Source organism: Vulpes lagopus, chromosome 12 (assembly GCF_018345385.1).
Source record: "Vulpes lagopus strain Blue_001 chromosome 12, ASM1834538v1, whole genome shotgun sequence".
Taxonomy (NCBI): Eukaryota; Metazoa; Chordata; class Mammalia; order Carnivora; family Canidae; genus Vulpes; species Vulpes lagopus.
In genome coordinates, this window is record NC_054835.1 from 6248766 (window position 1) to 6271332 (window position 22567).

The window sequence follows — 22567 nt, forward strand, 5'->3', positions numbered from 1 at the left end:
TCTCTCTCTCTCTCATAAATAAATAAATCTTAAAAAAAAAAAAAAAAAGCATCCCTTCCCTCATGATACTGCTGCCATCTGCTGGAATGGAACTATGAAAATCTGTGATCACCTGAGGTGCACAGGGCCTACTGGAGTTTGTAGCTTACATTTGCAGAGCTTTATCTGGGGCACTAAGGCAACCCTGGGATCCCAAAGCGTTTTTTGCTTTATCTGCCGTTTAGATAGTGGTTCTATGTTAGGTTACTTATGAGAAAGTCCCTCCAAGGGGATCCCTGGGTGGCTCAGCGGTTTCGCCCCTGCCTTTGGCCCAGGGCGCAATCCTGGAATCCCGGGATCGAGTCCCGCATCAGGCTCCCGGCATGAAGCCTGCTTCTCCCTCTGCCTGTGTCTCTGCCTCTCTCTCTCTCTATGTCTATCATAAATGAATAAATAAAAATAAATCTTTAAAAAAAAAGAAAGTCCCTCCAAAAATGAAATGCGAAAAATCACTGGACAAACTGATCCCTGAGATCTGTTCAACTTTGAACCACTCCATAAAAAACAGCTCTCCTGATATTTCAGTGTTCTTTCCCTGGACATGTTTCACAGTCTTGCACATGTCACTCGATGCCTAGAATTACTAATAGGTTCTCCAATGGTAAACCAAGAAAAGAGAGCACTGGGGAAACCAGGTTTTTGATACTCACTGATAGTGTTGCCTTGAGAGTTAATGATTGCTGGCTGATAGATAGATGCACCCCTGATGGCTAGCAGCATCAGATTCCTTAAAGTGTAATACTAAGGTCTGCATCCAGTTTTTTTTTTATTTTTTTTAATATTTATTCATGATAGACATAGAGAGGCAGAGACGCAGGCAGAGGGAGAAGCAGGCTCCATGCCGGGAGCCCGACGCGGGACTCGATCCCGGGACTCCAGGATCGCGCCCTGGGCCAAATGCAGGCGCCAAACCACTGAGCCACCCAGGGATCCCTGCATCCAGTTTTTAAATTCAAGTACTCACTTGCCTGCTTGCTTCCTTTCAAGCTTGACCTCATTTCTCAGGCTGAGTGCACATATTTTTGTTATATCATTGTTATATCATTGTCCTACATCATTTGAAAGTAATGAAAGCAAGTTTGATGATGAGTTGAAAATTCCAGCAGGAGAGAAACCCAAAAAATCCCTTGGGTAGAAGAATGCAGTTGTTTTTGGAGCATTCCTTCCCCTACTCCTCAAGCTTCCTGTGATGAAAGCAATGACCTAACTAAGTTTGGATGTCTTCTATCATTGCCAGGACAGACGAGCCACAGAGCTCCATACAGGTTCCTTATCAGGCCTGGCCTATCACTTCCCCTTGTGCTGTACCACCAAATGAATTCCTGACACTAGACTTCCTGTGTTCCTCTAGAAAGCAGATAAGAATAGTGTTGAATTTACAATAACATACATTATAAAGAAAATTTAGGGGATTTAGGGGGTACCTGGGGGGCTCAGTGAGTTAAGCATCTGTCTTCGGCTCTGGTCATGATCTTGGGGTCCTGGGATTGTGCCCGAGTCATGTCCTGTCATGTTTTGTCCTGTTGTGTTGGGCTCCCTGCTCAGTGGGGAAGTCTGCTTCTCCCTCTCTCTCTCTGCCCCTCCCCCTGCTTGTGCACTTTCTCTTGCTCACTTTTTTTTTTTTAAGATTTTATTTATTTATTCATGAGAGACACAGAGAGAGGCAGAGATAGAGGCAGAGACATAGGCTGTGGGAGAAGAACCAGGCTCCATGCAAGGGACCACGCCCTGAGCAGAAGGCAGACACTCAACTACTGAGCCACTCAGGCATCCCAGTCACTCTCTCTCAAATAAAATCTTTAAAAGAGAGAGAAATTTAGGGGCACCCTACTGGCTCAGTCAGTAAAGCATGTGACTTGGTTTCAGGGTTGTGAGTTCAAGCCCCACCCACCCAGGCATCCTGACAACTGCTAAAACTTGAATAAGGTTTGTAAGTTAGATAATAGGGGTGCCTGGGTAGCTCAGTTGGTTAAGCTTCTGCCTTTGGCTCAGGTCATGCATGATCCCAGGGTCTTGGGATCGAGCCCTGCATCAGGCTCTGCTGTACGGGGAGCCTGCTTCTCCCTCTCTCTCTGCCAGTTGCTCCCCCTGCTTGTGCTCTCTCTTTTTCTCTCTCTAATAGATAAATAAAATCTTTAAAAAAAGGTAATAGTATTCCTCAAGATTAACTTCCTGACTTTTATCATTGTACTGTGGTCATAAAAATGAATATTCTTGGGATCCCTGGGTGGCGCAGCGGTTTGGCGCCTGCCTTTGGCCCAGGGCGCGATCCTGGAGACCCGGGATCGAATCCCACATCAGGCTCCCGGTGCATGGAGCCTGCTTCTCCCTCTGCCTGTGTCTCTGCCTCTCTCTCTCTCTGTATGACTATCATAAATAAATAATAAAAAAAAATGAATATTCTTATTCTTTTAGTTTTGTTTTGTTTTTGAACTTTTATTTAAATTCTAGTTAACAGAGCAGCCTGGGTGGCTCAGTGGTTTAGCACCACCTTCAGTCCAGGGCATGATCCTGGAGACCTGGGATTGAGTCCATGCCCAGCTCCCTGCATGGAGCCTGCTTCTCCTTCTGCCTGTTACCTTGAAGCCATCAGCTATAAAGAGGGAAAGTTGACTAAATGGTTTTTGCAGAATGCTTCCTACTTAAAGTGAAATAGGTAAGTAGATAGAATTTTAATTCATGGAGAGTGTAATTTACATACTGGGAGTGCTCCATGGTTTGAGCTAAAAGTTATGGGAGCTTGGAAGATAGATCCATTTCATGTAGGTCAGCCTTTCCCTGAGAGTTTTTTCTGCAGGATCCTAAGAAAGAGTTGGGGTGTGAAATAAATAAATAATAATAAATAAAATATTTTTTTAAAAAGGAAATAGTATTTGATCCAGATACTTAAAGCTATTCAGAGATTTTTTTAAATTTTTATTTATTTATGATAGTCACACGAGAGAAAGAGAGAGAGAGAGAGAGAGAGAGGCAGAGACATAGGCAGAGGGAGAAGCAGGCTCCATGCACCGGGAGCCCGACGTGGGATTCGATCCCGGGTCTCCAGGATCATGCCCTGGGCCAAAGGCAGGCGCTAAACCGCTGCGCCACCCAGGGATCCCCAGAGATTTTTTTTTAAATGAGAGTAAAATGTCCAAAAAATCCCTTTATTCTAAACCCAGTATGAACATTTCTTCAATTATATACACTCTTACACAAACATAGCTCTTTTTAAAAAAAAGTATTTTATTTATTCATGAGAGACACACACACAGAGAGAGAGAGGCAGAAACACAGGCAGAGGGAGAAGCAGGCTCCATGCAGGGAGCCCAATGTGGGACTTGATCCTGGGACCCCAGGATCACGCCCTGACCCGAAAGCAAGTGCCAAACCACTGAGCCACCCAGGGATCCCCACAAACATAGTTATTAAAGGTACCCAAGTCTTTGTTTATGTTGTTCTGTAACCTGCTGTTACTCGGTAACATCCCCAATACTTCTCAAGTCCATCATTGTGAACTATATCCCTGATATGGTCTGTAGAACTTATGAATCATAACCATTTTTCACTTGGTGGCTAGTTGTTGAGGTTTTTTTTTTACACTTATTAGCATTCCTTTATTTTATTTTATTTTATTTTATTTTATTTTATTTTATTTTATTTTATTTTATTTTATTTTTTTAAGAGAGAGTAATGAAGGAGAGGCAGAGGGAGAGAGAACTCCAAGCAGGCTCTGAGACCAGCACAGGAGCCTGACACAGTGAGAGATCATGAACTAAAGAGAAATCAAAAGTTGGCTGCTTAACCGACTGAGTCACCCAGGTGCCTCAGCATTCTTTTTTTTTTTTTTATGGGAGGAAATGTTTCTTTTTTTATTTATTAAGATTTTATTTATTTATTCATGAGAGACACAGAGAGAGAGGCAGAGACCTAGGCAGAGGGAGAAGCAGGCTCCCTGCAGGGAGCCCAATGCAGTACTCCATCCCAGACATGACCTGAGCCAAAGGCAGATGCTCAACCAGGTTCCCTATTTATTTAATTATTTTCAAGTAATCTCTACACTCAAAGGGTAGCTCAAACTCATGATGCCTTCTCCACCAACTGAGCCAGCCAGGTACCCATGCTTTGTTTATTAATTGTGGTAAAATACACATCACTCAAATATTACCATTTCAGTCATTTTTAAGTATACGGTTCTACAGCATTAAGTACGTTCACGTTGTACAGCCATCACCACCATCCATTGTCCAGAACTTTTTCCTCTTGCAAAGCTGAAACCCTGTCCCCATTAAATTCTCACTGCCCATCCTCCTCTCACCCCAGCCCCCCTGCCAAGCCCTGCTCTACTTTGTCTCTATAAATTCGACTCTTCTGGAGATGTCAGGTAAGTGGAATGGTGCAATATTTGTGCTTTTGTGTCTAGTTTATTTCACTTAGCATAACGTCCTTGGGGTTCATCCAGTTACTGTGTTCCTTGCCAGCTTTGACACTGCAAAAGGTCATCTGGGAAGAAGTACAGTCCCCTTGCCAGAGTAACTTCTCAATCAAGTCCTTTATGGGGAGAAAAACAGTGGAAGAGCTTGGTGCTTGTTAACTGCTGTGCAAGTGGAGCAAGAGGGAGAAAGGGAGAAGGGGAGAAGGAGAGGGAGATTCTCCAGCGAGAGCAGGCAAGTAATTTTCCATGGCTGGAACAAGTGAAAACATCTTTACAGTTTGGTGTATTTCCATCAGTTGACCTCTTTGAACTTGAAAAAGTATGCCTAAGTTTAGGGTGCATATCAAACCTTCAGAGAACCAGAGAATAGAAAAAACCTTGGAATTCAGTCCCACCCCCTGCTGTTCAGGAAGACGTGGAGAACTGGGCGTTCATTGCAACACTGTCCTGTGCTTTTTTTTTTTTTTTTTTTTTTCCTGACTGAGTTTCTCTCCCAAAACAAAGAGGGCCATTATCTGCTTCGTCATCGCTCCCTACACCTAGCAGAGCGTTAGGCATACAGTGAAATTGGTGGGAGGTGAGGTAGGCACACAACAGAACACACGAAGAAGGGCTTTTTCAACCTCTCATTTCCAGTGCCAAGTGCAGAATGGGGTGGGTGAGTGAGTGGGAAGCGTAGAGGGCGAGAGATAATGGGTTTTGGCCATGTCTCAGATCAGACAAAGGATCAACGAATAAGATTTTAGTTTCTGTACCAGTACCAAAGCTCCAAATCTGTTTTGCATCTGGTAAAAGCAACAAAACCCCCATTTCACCAGGAGGCTGTAGTAGTGATTTAAAAGAAAAATCTTCCCTTTTTACAGTCCCTGCCCAGGCCCTTGAGACCCATTCCCTGCTGGAGCAGATCTTAGAAATTTTGGAGACCTATGGTTGTGTAAGCCATTTTGTATCCAGAGCTGAATATACGATTACACATTTTGCTGCTCCCTGGTGCAGAAGAGGCTGTCGATATCATCAGCTGTTCCAGAAACGCACATCCCAGGGAGGAGTTACCCAGTTACAGAAGATTGTAGGAAATGCCTTCGTTTTTCCTCTAGATTCTGCAAAGCTGGGGTGTGGCCACTCCTCTTCTGTTCTCTGCACTCTGATGGGTTGAGGGGAATAAGAGAATTTTTCTTATCAGAGCTACAGCCAGGGCAGCTTAGGAACCAGATTGTGGATCCCAGGCACAGGGGAAGAAGCCAAACTGCAGAGGACCAGGAAGCCAGGGCTGGGCCTTGGCCCAAGTTCTGGTGCACTGTACCCAGGGCTGCTTGGTAACCAGGAGGCTGAGGCCTTCAGAGCTGCAGAGTTCCTGGTCTGCCTGACTGCACAGGAATGATCTGGGTGTTACTCCCAATGGCTGCGGCCCAGCTGTCGCAGGAGCGGGGGTGGGGAAAGGGCTTCCCGACAGAGGGCTTTGGGCTACACTGCTGAGTTTAGAGCCAGGCCCTGAAACTGCTAAGACTGTAAGGTACAGAAACTCCAGAAATTCTCTTTTTTTTTCTTTCCCCAGCATCCCAGAGTCCACCATTGCAGTGTCTCCCTTCCTAGGGGAAGGCAGCAGAGCATGCTGTTTAAGATAAGGTTCTGACTGGATCCAAATCCTAGCTTTTCTTTTTGCTAGCTGCCTAACCTAGGGCAAGAGACCCAGCTTCCACGTTAGAGTGCTCATTTGTAAAATGGAGAAATAATACCTACCTCGTAAAATTATTGCACAGATAAAAAAAAAAAAAAGGTTACACATGAAATGCTTAGCACAGCGCGTGATACACGAGGAAAGTTCAATTAATTGCGGCCTGAAGAACTTTAATGTCTTATTTATAAAATACGACTAAATGCATCCTATTTCACCGGCAACCCTGTCAGAAAGCTTTTGCTGTAAGAATATAAGAAATAATTAACTCTCCAAATCCCAAATGATAGATTTCAACTCCAAATTAGTCTTTATTTTGAGGGGATTGGATTTGGCCTTTTGTTACTACCACCTCAAACCTGGACCCCCAAATCATCCTGGGTTTCTAGACCCCAGCCCCCAGCAGAGTAGGCTGACGTGGGTCCCGGCCCCAGCCATCTCTTAGGGAAAGAGGGCAGGAGGATGAAAAGCCTGGGGGTGACCTCACCCTTCAGGACTGGGCGTTTTACCGCTGTGGGTGCGCAGCATCCCCCGCCAGACTGCGGCGTCCACCCCAGCCCCGCCCTTCGCTGCAGTCCTGGAAGGGCTCCCAGGGGCGGAGGGGCGGGGTGGGTACAGAAGATTCTCCGCAGAGCGGGGAGGGGCGGGATTGGAGGATCCGAGGTGCGGGGAGGGCGGGGCGGCTGCCGCAGCTCGGCCCACCCGGGCGGAGGCAGTGACTACTGCACCATCGCCCCCCAACCCCCGGCGCGCGCCCTTTTTTCCCATCCTCCCGCCGCGCTCCCGGGACTCGGCTCTTCCCCCGCAACCGCGCTTCGGCTCCTTCCGGGAGCGCTCGGTCCTCTCCGTCGCGCGCTCGGGAAGCGAGGCGGCGGGAGCTCCGCCCCCTCAGCTCGGCCGGCGCTCGCCCCCGCCCCTCGCGCCGCGCCCCGGCACTTCCCCCGCGCTCGCGCCCGACCGCCTATAAAAGAAGCGAGGCGCGCGCGTCGCCGCCACTACCCGCTGCGGAGCGAACGGCGAGGCGAGAGGCCGCGGAGGCGCGTCGGTCCTCAGCAACCCCCCCGCCCCAGCCCGGAGCACCCACTGCCCTCACCCCACGGGAGCCGGTGAGAAGGGGGAGCAGGGGAGCTCGGGGAGGGAGCGGGGCCCGAGGGCCGTCGACCCTGGGCGGGGAGCCGCGCAGCCCGCGGGGCGGGGCGGGGCGGGGCGGGGCCGGCGCGCGGACAGGTGAGCCCGGCCGGCCTCGCCGCTCCTCACGCGGGCGCGGACCCAGCCGGCCGGCCGCGACCAGCCCGTGGAGCGTGGGCGGTGGGGGGGGGGGGGCCGCCCGCCGCTGGAATGTCATTGACTGGTGGGGGGGGTGCGAGGCCGCGGGGTGCGTCCTGCTCCCCACCCCCGAGCCCGGCTGCGGCCCCGCCCTGCCCCGTCCGGCTGCGGCAGGTGGGGCGGGGGCCCCCGACTGGATCGTACCCACCCCCTCCCTGCAGGGCGCTCCCTCAGCGGGCAGCGGCTTCTGCCGCTCCCCGTCCCCGTCCCCCGGCAGTGCCGGCCCAGCCCTCGAGGGAGGAAGAGCCGAGGGCAGAGAGCAGAGGGCTCTTTGACCTTAATTTCATCCTGTGTGGCGATTCTTGCTCTTCTGTCGAGACGCAGAAGGATCCGATACTGGCCGTGTCCTTTTCCTTCCTCGTAATAAACATTTCTTTCCTACTCAGTTGTGATTTGCTTGTAAATAACAGATGCGGCGCTTGCTTTGTAGGAGACTCAAATCAGTAACTTGATAGCTTACGAGTTATCCCCCCACCCCCACCCCAGCCCCACCGAGACGGGGGCTTTTCGATTCGAGGACATTATATTATTTGTCAAAAATTCTACAGCCATGCCGCTGTTGGATGATAGAGCAGCCTTTTGTTTGAAAGCTAGCCCTGCGAATTTGGTAAGATGCTTCCTACAGAAAATTGCCGTTAAGAGTCTCTTTGATGGATTGGGACCAAATATTTTAAATTAAGGGGCTTGTTGAGGTTAAGGGTTGCATACATTTTAAATTAAAAGCCTCAGTAGCCCAGAAAACTGGGTTGAGACGATTGAATTGACACAACACCTTGTCGAATCTCCTTTATATAATAGATTCTAAAATACGTAGGCCCTTTGTTCTGTCTTCATCATGGTATTTTAGAAAAACTTAACCATCATGGCTGTTAGGGAGGAATAGAAGTGAGACCATCTGAAGTATTTTAATAATGTGTGGCGAAATTGCGGAGTCATAGCAATTGGACCTAAGTAAAAAAGAATGTATCAAAGATGGAAGGGTGGGGGTGTTTTGCAGCCAGGAAACAGAAAATCTTAAGAATAGCAGTGGGAACACTCAGCTGTATGAAGCTGTTGAGCCAAGGTTCCACCTCCTAAACTAGTCTTTTCCCTTTTATCGCAGCTAATGTCTTAGATTTTTCAAAGGTCAAATTGAAGTCAAAGTTTAAAAATGTGGCAGAGGGGGGTAAAAAGTGTTGCAGTAAGGCCTCTGCAGGAGATTAACAATAAGCCTTTTTTTAGTATCTGGGCCAGTAATTACTCCAAAGGGAGCCTCAAAGTGTGTTAGCTGTTATCTAGGGACCTCTGCGGAGAGAGGGAGAGAGGAGCCTCGCAAGGAGGATTTGCCTGATGCTGGACCGGTGTGAAGCAGTTCTTAGAATAATCCATCAGCTGAGTAACATCCTCGGATGCTTTTGGTCTTGGCAGTGGGTTTTATAGCGATCTAGCAATGGAGAAATCGGATATGTCACAGGCTTGTCAAATAATCTGATGAACAGGTTTAAGGTGGCAAGAGCTGGTTTTTAAATATATATCTTTTGGTTCCCTGGGTTAGAATTTGCTCTATTTTTTTCCTTACCTGCGTTCATCCCAAAGGGAGGGGCCGACTACAGATCCTGAGCAGCGTAGGGCAGGAGTAGTTCACGGTCCTGTCGTTGCTGAACTCGCACAAAGGATAGTGGGCATGAGGCCGGCCTCGTAATCAATCCTCCGTGGGCTATGCAAGGACTCCGCTAGCTATGCGGTCTGGGCTGCTGCAGCTGTGGTCAGAGTAGGTAGAAGAATGCACCGCCCTAATGGCAAGTGCTGACTCTGGGAATGCCCGAGGACGAGGAAATGCAGGCAGGAGCACAGAGCCCACCACTTGGGGCCACGGGGACCAGTCCAGCCCTCAGAGCAGCTTTGCTTGTTACCTCCCTTCCACCTTTTTTTGCATATCCCTCTTGTATGAGTTTTGAACAGGAAGTGTACCAGTAAATGAGGCTGAAGTCAGATCTTTATGGCTTGAGTTCTTTATTGTTTCTTATGATGTCATGGGAGCATGCTATTTTTTTTAAGATTTTATTCATTCATGAGAGAGAGAGAGAGAGAGGCAGAGAGACATAGGCAGAGGGAGAAGCAGGCTCCACGCAGGTAGCCCAACATGGGCCCAGATCCCGGGACTCCAGGACCACACCCTAGGCTGAAGGCGGTGCCAAACCGCTGAGCGGGGGGGCCCCCCCCCCCCCCGCCCCCATGGGATCATGCTATTTTATTACTGAATGGAAGGGGATTTAGGAATCCACTAGTCCTGGGAGTCTCAATTTATTGGACTGTGGATCTGGGGAAGGCATGTTTAGTGTTAGAAAGCATATTCAGTGTTCTTTATTTGAAAAGTGGGGAAACTGAGATCCAAAGAGGGTATAACTTGGCCAAGGCAGCACATCTAGATGAATAGGAACCGCTGAGGGACCAGAGAACTTTGGTTCTCTTTCCACGTTTTAAATCCCTGGTGGGATTCAGAAGCTCTACAGAACAAGGCAGTTTCCAGAAGAACACCGTGAATTTGGTTTTTACTTGTTTTTTTGTTTTTTTTTTTTTAATTTTTTTTATTATATATTTATGATAGTCATACAGAGAGAGAGTGGCAGAGACAAGGCAGAGACATAGGCAGAGGGAGAAGCAGGCTCCAGGCACCGGGAGCCTGATGTGGGATTCGATCCCAGGTCTCCAGGATCGCGCCCTGGGCGAAAGGCAGGCGCCAAACCGCTCCGCCACCCAGGGATCCCCTGGTTTTTACTTGTATTCACATATTCCTAATGGTCTGTTTTCTTCATTTTGAAATTATTTTGTTCAGTTTGCCCTTAGAAGCTTGTTATCTTGCTCTTCCCCCTCCCTCTTTAGACTCCACATTCTTCCATCATGTTGTCATCGTTTCGTAAACGCAGAGTCCAGGTATTTGACCAGCATGCAGGAAACGGGGTTGCCTTTTGGTTTTGCCTGGCTTGCAGTGAAGACACATTTCTGGCAGAGAGGTGGAATGATCCAAAGAGAGGGGGAAAAAACCCTGCCTGCATGACTTTTTCTTTTAAGCCAATTGGCTAGGGTTGGGTTTTTTTTTTTTTTTCTATTGCTTTTTGGTGTTACATGAACAGAAGTCTTAGTAAATTCATTCTAAAATTTCCAAAGCCTCCTGTTTTTTACTTCCTCTCTTTCAGGCATGAATGTATTAATTTCTTCTTACCCTACTAGTGTTTGCATGTAGTGTTGGCTGACTTTTTTTATTGATGGTTTCTTGGTTCTTAAGAACCAAGGGACTAAACAGATTATCTTAGCTATTTGGAAAAAATAATCTGAAAATGTGTCATAAAAATAGTATTTTTAAATTTGACAAATACCATAAACTTGGGTTTGTTTCCTATTTCCACTGATTGATTTTCTTCTGCCACAATCCTTGTAATGAAATGGAGCTTGCATTTTCTTTGATGAAACAAAAGCTCACTATGTATGTTTTATTTGTATACGGTTTTTGAATGTTTGCCAAACTGGAACTTTTTCAAAAAGAAAAATGCTTAAAATTAATGTCTTGATATCCTGTAAGGAGAAATATAAACTTTGCAAATTTCTAGCGATTATGGGTGATAAATCCAAGGCAAGCCCTTTTATAAATCAGAGTGGTGAATTGTTGAAACGAGGTTTATAAAAATGGGCCATGTTATAACCTTTTCCTGTTTTGAATGTCAGTAACAATATTTTGCACTTAAATACCTCTCATCTGAATTTTACAGGTTAAGAGGTAAGTAGCAGCAACATAGTATTTGGGAAGCATTCAGAAGTAAGTTTTCTCAACATTGCTTTGCAATTCTGGATTTTGATGCAATGCAGTATGAATCTTTTGCTTTCTGAAAGCTAAGTCCCTGCTCACCTCTACAGAAACGTGCTTATGAGTTGAAATGAATTAATCAGTCTGAAGGCTGACATGCAGATCCACATAAGCAAAAATACTTGTTTTTATTCATGGTTAAAACTCTTATGTATTATTTGCCTCTCTACTTACCGTCAGGTCTGCCACTAAAATCTGCAGCTAAGCTGGTTTGGAGTTCATTTGCTTGATCTAAGAATCAGTTGGTATAAAATGTTAATGGGGGATCCCTGGGTGGCGCAGTGGTTTGGCGCCTGCCTTTGGCCCAGGGCGCAATCCTGGAGACCCGGGATCGAATCCCACATTGGGCTCCCGGTGCATGGAGCCTGCTTCTCCCTCTGCCTGTGTCTCTGCCTCTCTCTCTCTTTCTCTCTCTCTGTGTGACTATCATAAATTTAAAAAATAAAAATAAAATTAAAAGATTAAAAAATAAAAAATAAAATGTTAATGGGTGCTAAACCATTCTTTGGTGATTTGTTCTCCAGAGAAGCCCTTCCACATCTGTACATGTAGTTCTCCTGCTTTGCACATGTCAAATTTAGTAATAGGTTGGCTTTCTGAGCCAGAGAAAAAACCTGCGTTGGCAGTTCTGTACCTTTGAGCTCTAAGCAACCAGAGTAAGTCTGACGAATGTTTTTTCTGACTTTTTGCTTTGAGCGATGTGTATGAATTTTTCCATAGAGCCAAATGATCTGTTCATCCCCTTAGTCCCCCCCCCCCCCCCCCCCCCCCCCGCCAAATCCCTTTTCTCACAGAAGAGTGTATCTGGTGAAATTGGAGTTCATTGTGTAGTTTTCCAGATGCCTCTTGCATCCAGCACATTCTGTGGCAGAACCAGTGCTATGTCTCAGTGACTCCTTTCATCCTCACTACAAATGGGTTCTCTTGTGGGGTTCCACAGGGAAATTGTGTTGAATTCCTCCACTCTCCCAAGATCTGCACGAGGGGGCCTTAAACAACTCACTGCAGGTGCCAGGTTCACAGTGTTGGAAGCATCTGACCTTTGGTCTGAGAACGGTTTCTATCTGCAGTGTTTTCTGTTGCCTAACAGCAGAGTCCTTACCTCCTGCCTCTCCCGCCCTTCAGAGACAGATCCTCTTGCACAGCAGGGCAGATAGCTTCTGTAGGTGAGGCCAAGGCATTTAAAAATTCCCTTAATACCAAGAACTGCCTCAGACAGCTGTCTCTTGGCATTTGCAAGAAGATGGTTATTAATCAGTGTCTAGGCTTTTCTGTAGGAATCCATTTTCAGTTGATAATATGTGTGAATTTGTGTCATGTATGAGGAGTCATTATCAGATGTGTCTTTTTAAGTTTTTTTTTTTTTTTAAGATTTTATTTACTTATTCATGAGAATACACAGGAGAGAGAGAGAAGCAGAGACACAGGCAGAGGGAGAAGCAGGCTCCATGCAAGGAGCCCGATGCGGGTCTCCAGGATCACACCCTGGGCTGCAGGCAGCACTAAACCACCGAGCCACCAGGGCTGCCCTCAGATATGTCTTTGGATTAAACTAGAACTTTTTATCCAAGATTCATATTTTTAGACCCTCTCCCCTCTTTCTTCCCAGAGATCTGGCAGTATTGTAAGAACGCTGACAAGTTCTTTTTATTTATTACAATAGAGGACATAGTTGTAATTCCTGTTTTATCCCCTGAGATCAATTCATGTTACTTGCTGAATGATGTGGCTAACATTTTGGCTGCTGCATTGCAGCATTTATAAATAGCCTGCATCTTTAGTCTTCTTGAAAAATATTTGCAAAAATACGACCTTTTTCTTTGTTATCTTCAATGGGAAGCTGTCCTTAAACATACAGAGAATATATTTAACTGTTCATTTCCCCTCCTTTATTCTGCACAGAGACCTGATTGGCAAAATCAGAGTTGATGGGCTACTTGGAAATAAACAGTCCTAGGAAGTTGGTTCCTTTGTGAGTTTTTAGGCAGTTAGTGAAATAATAGATAGGCTAGCATGGTTGGAGATTGATTTTTAATGGTACATTTCCCAAAGTCTTCCTTTCTAGCTCTCAAAAGGCATTAATCCCATTAAGGCTAGGAACAGCCTGGAACATTCTCTGTGGAGTCTGCCCTATCAGCTGCATATTTCAGGGCAGGGGTGGAGTTCTTGGAGCCTGTAGCCTCAGCCCAGGCAGGGGAAATGTTGCGCACACAGGCAGAGTCCAAGAAATTCCACTAACTGCCTCACATACTTTTGGGTGAGAGGCTGTCACATCTTTCAATGGCAGTAGTTCTTGGTCCTATGGACAGTTTTCCTGTTTTTAACATAATCAATGGAGATGACCCACTTAGGAGCAAAGAAACTGGAGCCTCTATAGATAAACTTAGAGACAGCTCCATCTCAGGTTTAGGGGTGGGGAACTCTTATTATTAACGCATCATCTTAGCCTCCTGTAACCATGCTAATGAGGATCCTGAATGCCCATAGCAGTGGGAGAGCTTTGATGACTTTCAGATGCCCAGCTCCCCAGGGACAGCCAGTGGCGGCTTGGCAGAGCTCCCACCTACTGACGTCAGCTGATCTGCAGGAAAGAAAAGTCCATTATTGCCTGACCAAAGCACTTGGTATAGAATTGACTTGTTCTACTTCACTGGGGTGACAAAGAGGGCCTTTTAGGTTGGTTAATTTCAGCAGGGCCTCGCTGGACTGTCTCCCTGGATTGGTAGGGTCAAATCCATAAGCAGGACCCGAGCAGGGGGACTTGCCGAGGCGGTGCCCTCGCCACATTATGTTGGGGATTCTTGGCTTCGTCATAAAGGGCCTGCTCCCCAATGTGATTTCTTAGAAATCTCCGTGGCAGCTAAAGGATTTTAGAAATGCAATGAATCCTGTGTGTGAAGAGGCAGACACTCTAAGCATTTAATATAAGGATTTAGGCATCCTGTAGAAGAAACTCCTATGCTCTGTGGTGGTTTCCTATGTAACTGCATCTTCTTTGGCAAATTTCTTTGCAAGAAAATTTTGTCAGGGAGCAAATTAGACACAATTTCCTGGTGTTTTTCCATCTTAAATGGTTTCCCAAGGGATAAGAACAAAGGAAGTATGTAATTTCTTAACCGTGATTGTTCACTAACTGAAGAAGACTCAGTCTTACAAAAACAAAATCAATTTTTATTTATCAACTAAAAAACATTTTTTTTTTTTTAAGTTTTCTTTAATCTCTACAGCTAGTGTGGGACTCAAATTCATGATGCTGAGAGTGACATGCTCCACTGGCTGAGCCAGCCAGGTGCCCAATTTTTAATTTTTGAATAATTAATATATCCATCTCCCCCTTTCTTCCCTTCAAAGTGGTGATGGAAAAGATAAGAGATAATGAATAAGCAAACAGCCTTTAATAAAGAATATGCCAGGGCAGCCCGGGTGGCTCAGTGGTTGGTTTACCACTGCCTTTAACCTGGGGCCTGATCCTGGAGGCCTGGGATGGAGTCCCATGTCGGGCTCCCTGCATGGAGCCTGCTTCTCCCTCTCCCTGTGTCTCTCATGAATAAATAAATAAAATCTTTAAAAAAAAAAAAAAAAGAATATGCTAGCTGCTATCATGTCCAGAATCTTTGGTTCTGGCACACTAGTTTAAGAACCAGAGGATCCCAGCTTGCCCCAGGTAGGCTCTGTGACGTGGTTATTAGATGGCCTTGTGTCTCCTGCCTACTTAATAACGAACTGACAGCAGTTTCTCTGTTTCTAAGTTCAGAATGTAATTGACTCTAACTGTGCTGAGTTCTGTGGTCAGAGAGGAAGAAGAAGATAAGGTCTTTTTTATATAGGCCCTTAGGAACTCTAAATTTACAAAAGAATTTTTTTTTTAAAGATTTTATTCATTCATGAAAAGCACAGAGAGGAGAGAGAGAGGCAGAGACACAAGCAGAGGGAGAAGCAGGCTCCATGCAGAGAGCCTGACGTGGGACTCGATCCCAGGTCTCCAGGATCACGCCCTGGGATGAAGGCTGAGCCACCAGGGCTGCCCACAAAAGAATTTTTTAAATGGCAGGGAGAAAACCTGGCAGAATGTGACAGTGTTCTAAAGAGGAGCATGGAGGGAGTGAAGACTTCTGAGTTAGAACTGCAGAGAGGACAAGGCAGTTGCTTTAGACTTGGAGGGGTTTATATGGTATTCAGTGGTGGAGCTGGGAGCTGAAGAGAATATTCTTGCCAAAGGGGACTTTCTTAAAAAAAAAAAAAAAAAAGGGATCCCTAGGTGGCGCAGCGTTTAGCGCCTGCCTTTGGCCCACGGCGGCGCGATCCTGGAGACCTAGGATCGAATCTCATGTCGGGCTCCCGGTACATGGAGCCTGCTTCGCCCTCTGCCTATGTCTCTGCCCTCTCTCTCTCTCTCTCTCTCTCTCTCTCTCTCACTGTGTGCCTATCATAAATAAAAAAAAATAAAGTTGTTAAAAAGAAAAAACAAAGGGGACTTTCTGAGCTGGGAAATAGTTGCTGCCAGGGTTGGGGTTGAAGTTGAAGTTTGATAGGAGATAAGGCTGGAGCAGACAATGCAGGCTAGTGAGTGAAGTCACGTTTACATTCTAGTAGATATGGCTGGCGGTGGTAGTGATTCTTGTCAAAATCCCTGCCAGAAATCAGCCTTCACCCAAAGAGGCTGAGATTCGTAGGTAGCAGTGTGAACCGGAACTGCCCTGTTGTAGTGAAGTATTATTACAGAAACTCCACTACATTGTGAATAGTTGCTTACGTTTTTAAAAAAAAGTAATCTTAAAAAAAATTAATCTTTAAAAATCTAAAACAACCCAAAAAAGATTTATTTATTTGAGAGGGACAGGGGGGAGGATGGGGTTGTGGAGAGAGAGAGAGAGAGAGAGAGAGAATCTCAAGTAGACTCCATGCTGAGCTCAGGGCCCGACTGGGAGTCAATATGACCCTGAGATCATGACCTGAGCCAAAACCAAGCATCAGATGCTTAATTGGCTGAGCCACCCAGGTGCTCCCAGACATTTAATTTTTTAAGGTTACCCTCAGTTTTTGGTTTTAAGGATAGAAAATACTTTTTTTCAGACACAGTTATCTATTGATAACAGAACTGTCTTCTTGAGCTCTGTTTCACCAAGGGCCTACCTTATTGAAGTGAAAAGGCCAACTCATTTCTCAAAATGCACTGCCGTGTGTTCAGTCCAGGATTAATTAGTAATTCCCACTTGTTCAGTAGGTTGACACCTAGTTGTAGAGCTTCATTCTCCATTTGCAGTTCTTGTCACGAATCTGGCTTTTACCTGGGTGGAATTCCAAATTGACAATACGTAAAATATACCTTGGGTGGATAATGGAGCTCTGTCCACCCCTTTTACAAATGAATTCAGATCTTCTGCATAGCAGCTACAGCACTCAGCTTATAATCGGTCACCGATCAATACACTTTTTTTTTTTTTTTTTACACATTTCTTAATGGTCCATGTATGCCAGAAATCGGAGATACAAAGATTAGGTTGCTCAGTCTAATTATACTGTGGGAAGTATATACAAGTGCTTTGTAAATCTGCAGAAAAGTGTGATTATATCTGAGGAGGGAAGGAAGGAGCATTGAGTATGGCTTGGGGAGGAGGCAGGATGGTACAGCTTACTCCTTTCAGCTGGGTATTGAGATATAAATAGTTATCTAGGCAGAAGGGCGGAGCATTCTATACAAAAGACGCCTGGGTAAATAGCTTGGAGTCTTTTATTTTTTTTTAAAGATTTTATTTATTCATGAGAGAGAGAGAGAGAGAGAGATGCAGAGACGCAGAGGGAGAAGCAGGCTCCATGCAGGGAGCCTGGCGTGGGACTCGATCCCGGGTCTCCAGGATCACACCCTGGGCTGAAGGTGGCGCTAAACTGCTGAGCCACCCGGGCTGCCCTCACCACACTTTTTAAGTTGCACTGTGATTGTTCTTTTGTGCACATTCACGGGAAACACAGTCTGTTCTTTGCGCAGGCACTCTGGTAGCCTGAGGAATACTTGTAGGATTGACATTTCCCAGTAACTGAGAAATCAGGGGCTCTGACTAGGTAAATTCTATTGATTATTCACGTTAAGGACTCTGTTGTTTTGTAATCATTTGCTTTTTTATTTATTTTATTTTTTTATTTTTTTATTTTTTTTTCATTTGCTTTTTTTCATTGAATAATGGGCTTGAGATCTAGAAAGATAAAAAAAACTGATGTAAATACGAGGAAATTCTAATTTCCATGCAATGGAATGCAGAGACCAGGTGAAAGGACTTTTGAATGGATTTTTCAGTCATTTGAGTACCAGTTTGGCATTTCCTTTGACTCCTCAAAGCCCTTGTAGAATTGTAAACTCTAGTTCTCCTGGTTGTATTTTTCTGCTGAATTTGGCTGCAGTGTTGGTTAGGCATCCTCTGAGGGACCCATATAGGCAGGTGTTGCATTGAGTGGATGGCTATTTTTCACAGAGGAATAGAATCTAGGCTCATTGTTCTAGCCTCAGAATGGACTACCTTCTCCTTTGATTTGTCTGCCAGGGCTATCTGGTAATTCTTTCTTTCATAGAGGCTGATTCCATGAAATCCACTTTGGTCTTACAGTGCTTATTTTAGGGCATTCTGTCTTTTCAGAAAATGGACCCAAGTGGGGTCAAAGTACTGGAAACAGCAGAGGACATCCAGGAGAGGCGGCAACAGGTCCTAGACAGATACCACCGCTTCAAGGAGCTCTCAACCCTTAGGCGCCAGAAGCTTGAAGATTCCTATCGATTCCAGTTTTTCCAGAGAGATGCTGAGGAGCTGGAGAAATGGATTCAGGAGAAACTTCAGATCGCGTCAGATGAGAATTATAAAGACCCAACCAACTTGCAGGTGTGTCTCCTCTCCCTGAGATTTCCACCAGAACAAGTTCAAATGTTTTTGCCCCCAAATTACACAGTCATTTAATTATGTCTTGAGCAAGAAGAACGTAGATCAGACGTAAGTAGCAGGACTAACTCACTATTCTGAAAAGCCCTTGGTGTGTGTTTTATACATATTAAGGGTGTATGTAAAATCTTGCAGGTATTTATCTTTTTTGGATGCTTCAAGCTGATGGTTTTCAAACCACTGGCTTGCAACCATTCGTGGTCCTTCAGCATGATTCAGGGAAGGTCTGGGCTGAGCTCTTGGAGTAGGTGTTTTCGAGAAAGGCATGCTAACAGTGTTGCTGGTGGGAATTTATATTTAGGTGTCTCTTTAAGCAACTCACTGGTAAGTCAGCAAGTATAAAAATCGTTGAATTGTAACTGAAGTTAATTTTGTGGTATAAATTATGCCTCAGTAAAGCTGTTTTTTTTTTTTTTAAAGACAAAGCTTTTCTTATTGATTTTTTTTTTTTTTAAGATTTTATTTATTTATTCATGAGAGACACAGGGAGAGAGAGGCAGAGACACAGAGGGAGAAGCAGGCTCCATGCAGGGAGCCTGACGTGGGACTCGATCCCGGGTCTCCAGGATCAGGCCCTGGGCTAAAGGCGGTGCTCAACCGCTGAGCCACCCAGGCATCCCATCTTATTGATTTTAGTGAAACACTTTTTTTGGCAGGTGGAGCACATGGTTCTTACTATACCAGAGTCCAGGAAGAGAAAAAAGTGTCATGTAATGAGTGGATGTGGATAGATTTTTACCCAAATTGTACATGCTAAGAAAATTTTTGCTGTGACTCTGTATTTCTAGAGAGGATTGGATGTCCACATAAACGCTAATTTCTTGACACACAGTAAAGTAAGACAATGCAAAATTGTTGGTCCTCTGTGGCTGCACTTCCAGAAAGTTGGTATAGGGCAGCCCAGGTGGCTCAGCGGTTTAGCGCCACCTTCAGCCCAGGGCCTGATCCTGGAGTCCCGGGATCGAGTCCCACGTCAGGCTCCCTGCATGTGCTTCTCCCTCTACCTGTGTCTCTGCCTCTCTCTCTCTCTCTGTGTGTCTCTCATGAATAAATAAATAAAATCTTAAAAAAAAAAAAAAAGCTGGTATAGATGAGGTCAGAGTAATTAAATAATTAAGCAGGTTGGGGGATGGGAGGGATGCTGAAAGTCCCTAATTAGAGGGAGCGAATTCAAGAGGGGAGAATAAAGGGACCTGGGGGATCTGAATGGTGAATTCTGTGTGGTTGCAGCTGTGGCTCACTTCATGGTCCACCAACAGGGCAAGCTTCAGAAGCATCAGGCCTTCGAAGCTGAAGTGCAGGCCAACTCAGGAGCCATTGTTAAACTGGATGAAACTGGAAACCTAATGATCTCAGAAGGGCATTTTGCGTCTGAAACCATAAGGGTGAGTAGGAGTAATGCCTGGTATGGGAGGCCATCTGGTATGTGTGGCCATCTGGTTGGTGGCCAACCAATGTGGATTAAATGCCAGTTAGGGTTTCTAAAAAAATACTTTTCTAGCCTCTTTTTTTTTAGATTTTTACTTATTTTAGAGGGGGGTGGGGAGAGAACCTCAAGCAGGCTGTCTGCCGAGCATGGAGGGTGATACAGGGTTTGATCCCACAAACCATGAGATCATGACCTGAGATGAAATTACTAGTCAGTTGCTTAACCAGCTGAGCCATCGAGGCACTCCACTTTTTTAGCCTTTTAAAAGAATTTGTGAAGTCTCCTAAAGGGGTTACCCACATCTTGCCTTTGTAATATGATGATTCAATATGAATATAAGCTAGTATGTGTCTATTCAGTGGGGAAGTGAATACTCTTTTTGTAGAACAAATTAGAATTTGATTATACTTTAAAGATTACATAAATAGTAGAGGGGAGAGCATATTAGTGAAATTGCTGAGTTTGGGGATCAGGACAGAAAGATCAGTAGGATTAATCACAGATACCATAAAATTATCTGTTGAAAATTCAAAGTCTGGATCTCAGTGGCTTGCCCTAGGAGGTGGTTTGCTGAGGTCCAGTTCCCATGCCAGTTAAGGGTCCAGGTGTAAGGGATGCCTGGGTGGCTCAGTGGTTGAGCGTCTACCTTCAGCCAGTGCGTGATCCTGGAGTCCCGGGATCGAGTCCCGTATCGGGCTCCCTGCATGGAGCCTGCTTATGTCTCTGCCTCTCTCTCTCTCTCTCTCACGAATAAATAAATAAAATCTTTAAAAAAAAAAAAAAAGGTCCAGCTGTGAGCAGTGACTTATGGCACAGCTGTAGTGATTGATAAAGCCAACTTTGAAACAGGCGTCTTCAGTATTTTTTTTTTTTTAAGATTTATTTATTCATGAGAGACACACAGAGAGAGGCAGAGATATAGGCAGAGCAAGAAGCAGGCTCCTCACAGGGAGCCCAATGCAGGACTTGATCCCCAGAACCCGGGACCATGCCCTGAGCCGAAGGCAGATGTCCAACCACTGAGCACCCAGGCATCCTTGTCCTCACAGTCTTTGATTGGGCTTGTTTGGTGCCAGTTCACTGATAACATTTCCAGTGCCAAAGTATCAAAGGAAAGCAAACCTCTTCAGGATGAAGTATGCATACTTAGTTTCTCACAACCGAATGCTCTTACCTATTTTTGATTTACCTTATACCTATCTACGTATCTTGTTCTTTGTCATCCAAGGTCACACGTTCCCTTGAGGGACTGGCCTTTTCAGTCCCTTACCAGTCAACGCAATTGTGGAGAGTTAGATGAACTAGATTCATAAGCCCTAGCTAGAAATGTCCCTCCCATCCCCTGCTGTTCCCTGACATCCTTGTGGGGCTTTCATTCCTATAGGATCTGGTCTGGTGTTTTTCAACAATAAATATTTGTTGTCTCTCTTTTGTACTAAGATACTCCGCAGTTTCATATTGAAGACTTGCAATCAGCCCTAAGCTTATTATTAATAATTAACTATTACTAGTAATGATTGTGAGTAGGAAAGAAGAGTAAATTTCAAATGCCACATAACCAGCTATTTAATTATAGTCAACCCATTTGGGTAATGTAACGTGTCTCTGCAATTAAATATGTAATGTGTCTCTTTGATTAAATATAAATATCTCTCTGCTCATTTCTCCCTATTTTATATATAGTCTTAAATGAAAGCAGCATCCCTTAGTATTTGTTTGATAGAAGTTGTTTTCCCAGAGTGCCTGGTGCTTCTCCATCGTAGTATAACCAGGTTATAGGTGGGGAACATGAGAAATAGATGATGCATTTGACTTTAGTGATTAATCTGAAGAGGTGGAGACCCAATACTTACTTCATTCAACTGTTAGTAACGACCTTCCTCCTGAAGATCTTATTAAAGCAACTTTTAAAAGTACTGTTGGCCACTGTTTGTTGAATAGCTATTTATGTACAAACCCTTTGCCACTTTGATATAAGGTAGTGTCTGATCTTCACTGGAAGCTTGCTAGGTACCCCTAATTGGGATGGAAGGGAAAAAAACTGAAGCTCAGAGGAGTTTGAGTAACTTATCCAAATTCCACAGCTAGTAGATGACAATTGGAATTCCAGTCCATGCCTTTCTTTGTCTACAGTTACTTTATTTTTCCAAGCTATACTTCATTCCTGTTGGCTTTCCTTATTTTCTTGCCAGCTGCTTCTCTGAAAACTCCTGCTGTTTGCTCATGCCCCTATTGAGAAATCCACCTGAGTCAGAGCCAGGATTTCATCTCCACCCTGTTAGCTTTCAGTGCGTTTCCCAAGTGCACCTGCCTGCTTGCTCCCTCATGCTCTCCAATAGCACTACACTTGGGAAACTGGACTCTCTAATCTGCTGTGTTTACGAGATCAGATGCACCAGAAATGAGAGGGTTGTCTCAGGACTGGAGTGGGCCTTGCCCTAGTCCTTTACCTGAGGGTGTGAAAATGAACTTTGTGGGAGACTGACAGTGGACTCAAGGGTGAGGTTTTTGGTCAGCCTTTGGTGGTCTTTTTAATTTTAGCACGGGACTTTCATTTAACCTTTACTGTCATGCTCCCATGGTGATCCTGGTGCTTGATCTGGCCCCATAACTCAGTAACTGCGTTTGGCAGGTAGGTTAATGTGGGGGCGGAGGGTGGAAGGTGAAGATTGCTTCTATTTCATGGATAACCTGTCTGTTGCTGGTTTAGACTTTCACACCATACCGGACGGCGTGGCGCCCCATAGTCACCGCCACCCACATTGGGTCCCACATCCGAGTAGGTGGAGTATTGAGTTGCTGCTGCTTGCCTCTTCCTCCCCCCCCTGCCTTGGAATGCCTTTCACTTCCTTCCCATTGACAGGCTGCTTTTGCAGCCTTCAGTGGTGGAAGTGAATTGTGTGAGCATTTATTTCCC

The 22567-nt window shown here is 45.2% G+C and overlaps 1 protein-coding gene across 8 annotated transcripts in view; it reads left to right on the forward strand.

The window, feature by feature from the left end:
* Window positions 1-7090: 7090 nt before the first annotated feature.
* Window positions 7091-22567, forward strand: part of SPTAN1 (spectrin alpha, non-erythrocytic 1) — a 62765-nt gene continuing 47288 nt past the window's right edge. For all 8 annotated transcript variants that reach the window (XM_041727060.1, XM_041727064.1, XM_041727061.1 and 5 more), the window contains exons 1-3: window positions 7091-7234; window positions 17925-18164; window positions 19481-19606. In XM_041727060.1, coding sequence (XP_041582994.1) covers window positions 17928-18164; window positions 19481-19606 — 363 coding nt within the window. In that variant the 5' untranslated portion in view covers window positions 7091-7234; window positions 17925-17927. The remainder of the gene's footprint in view (window positions 7235-17924; window positions 18165-19480; window positions 19607-22567) is intronic.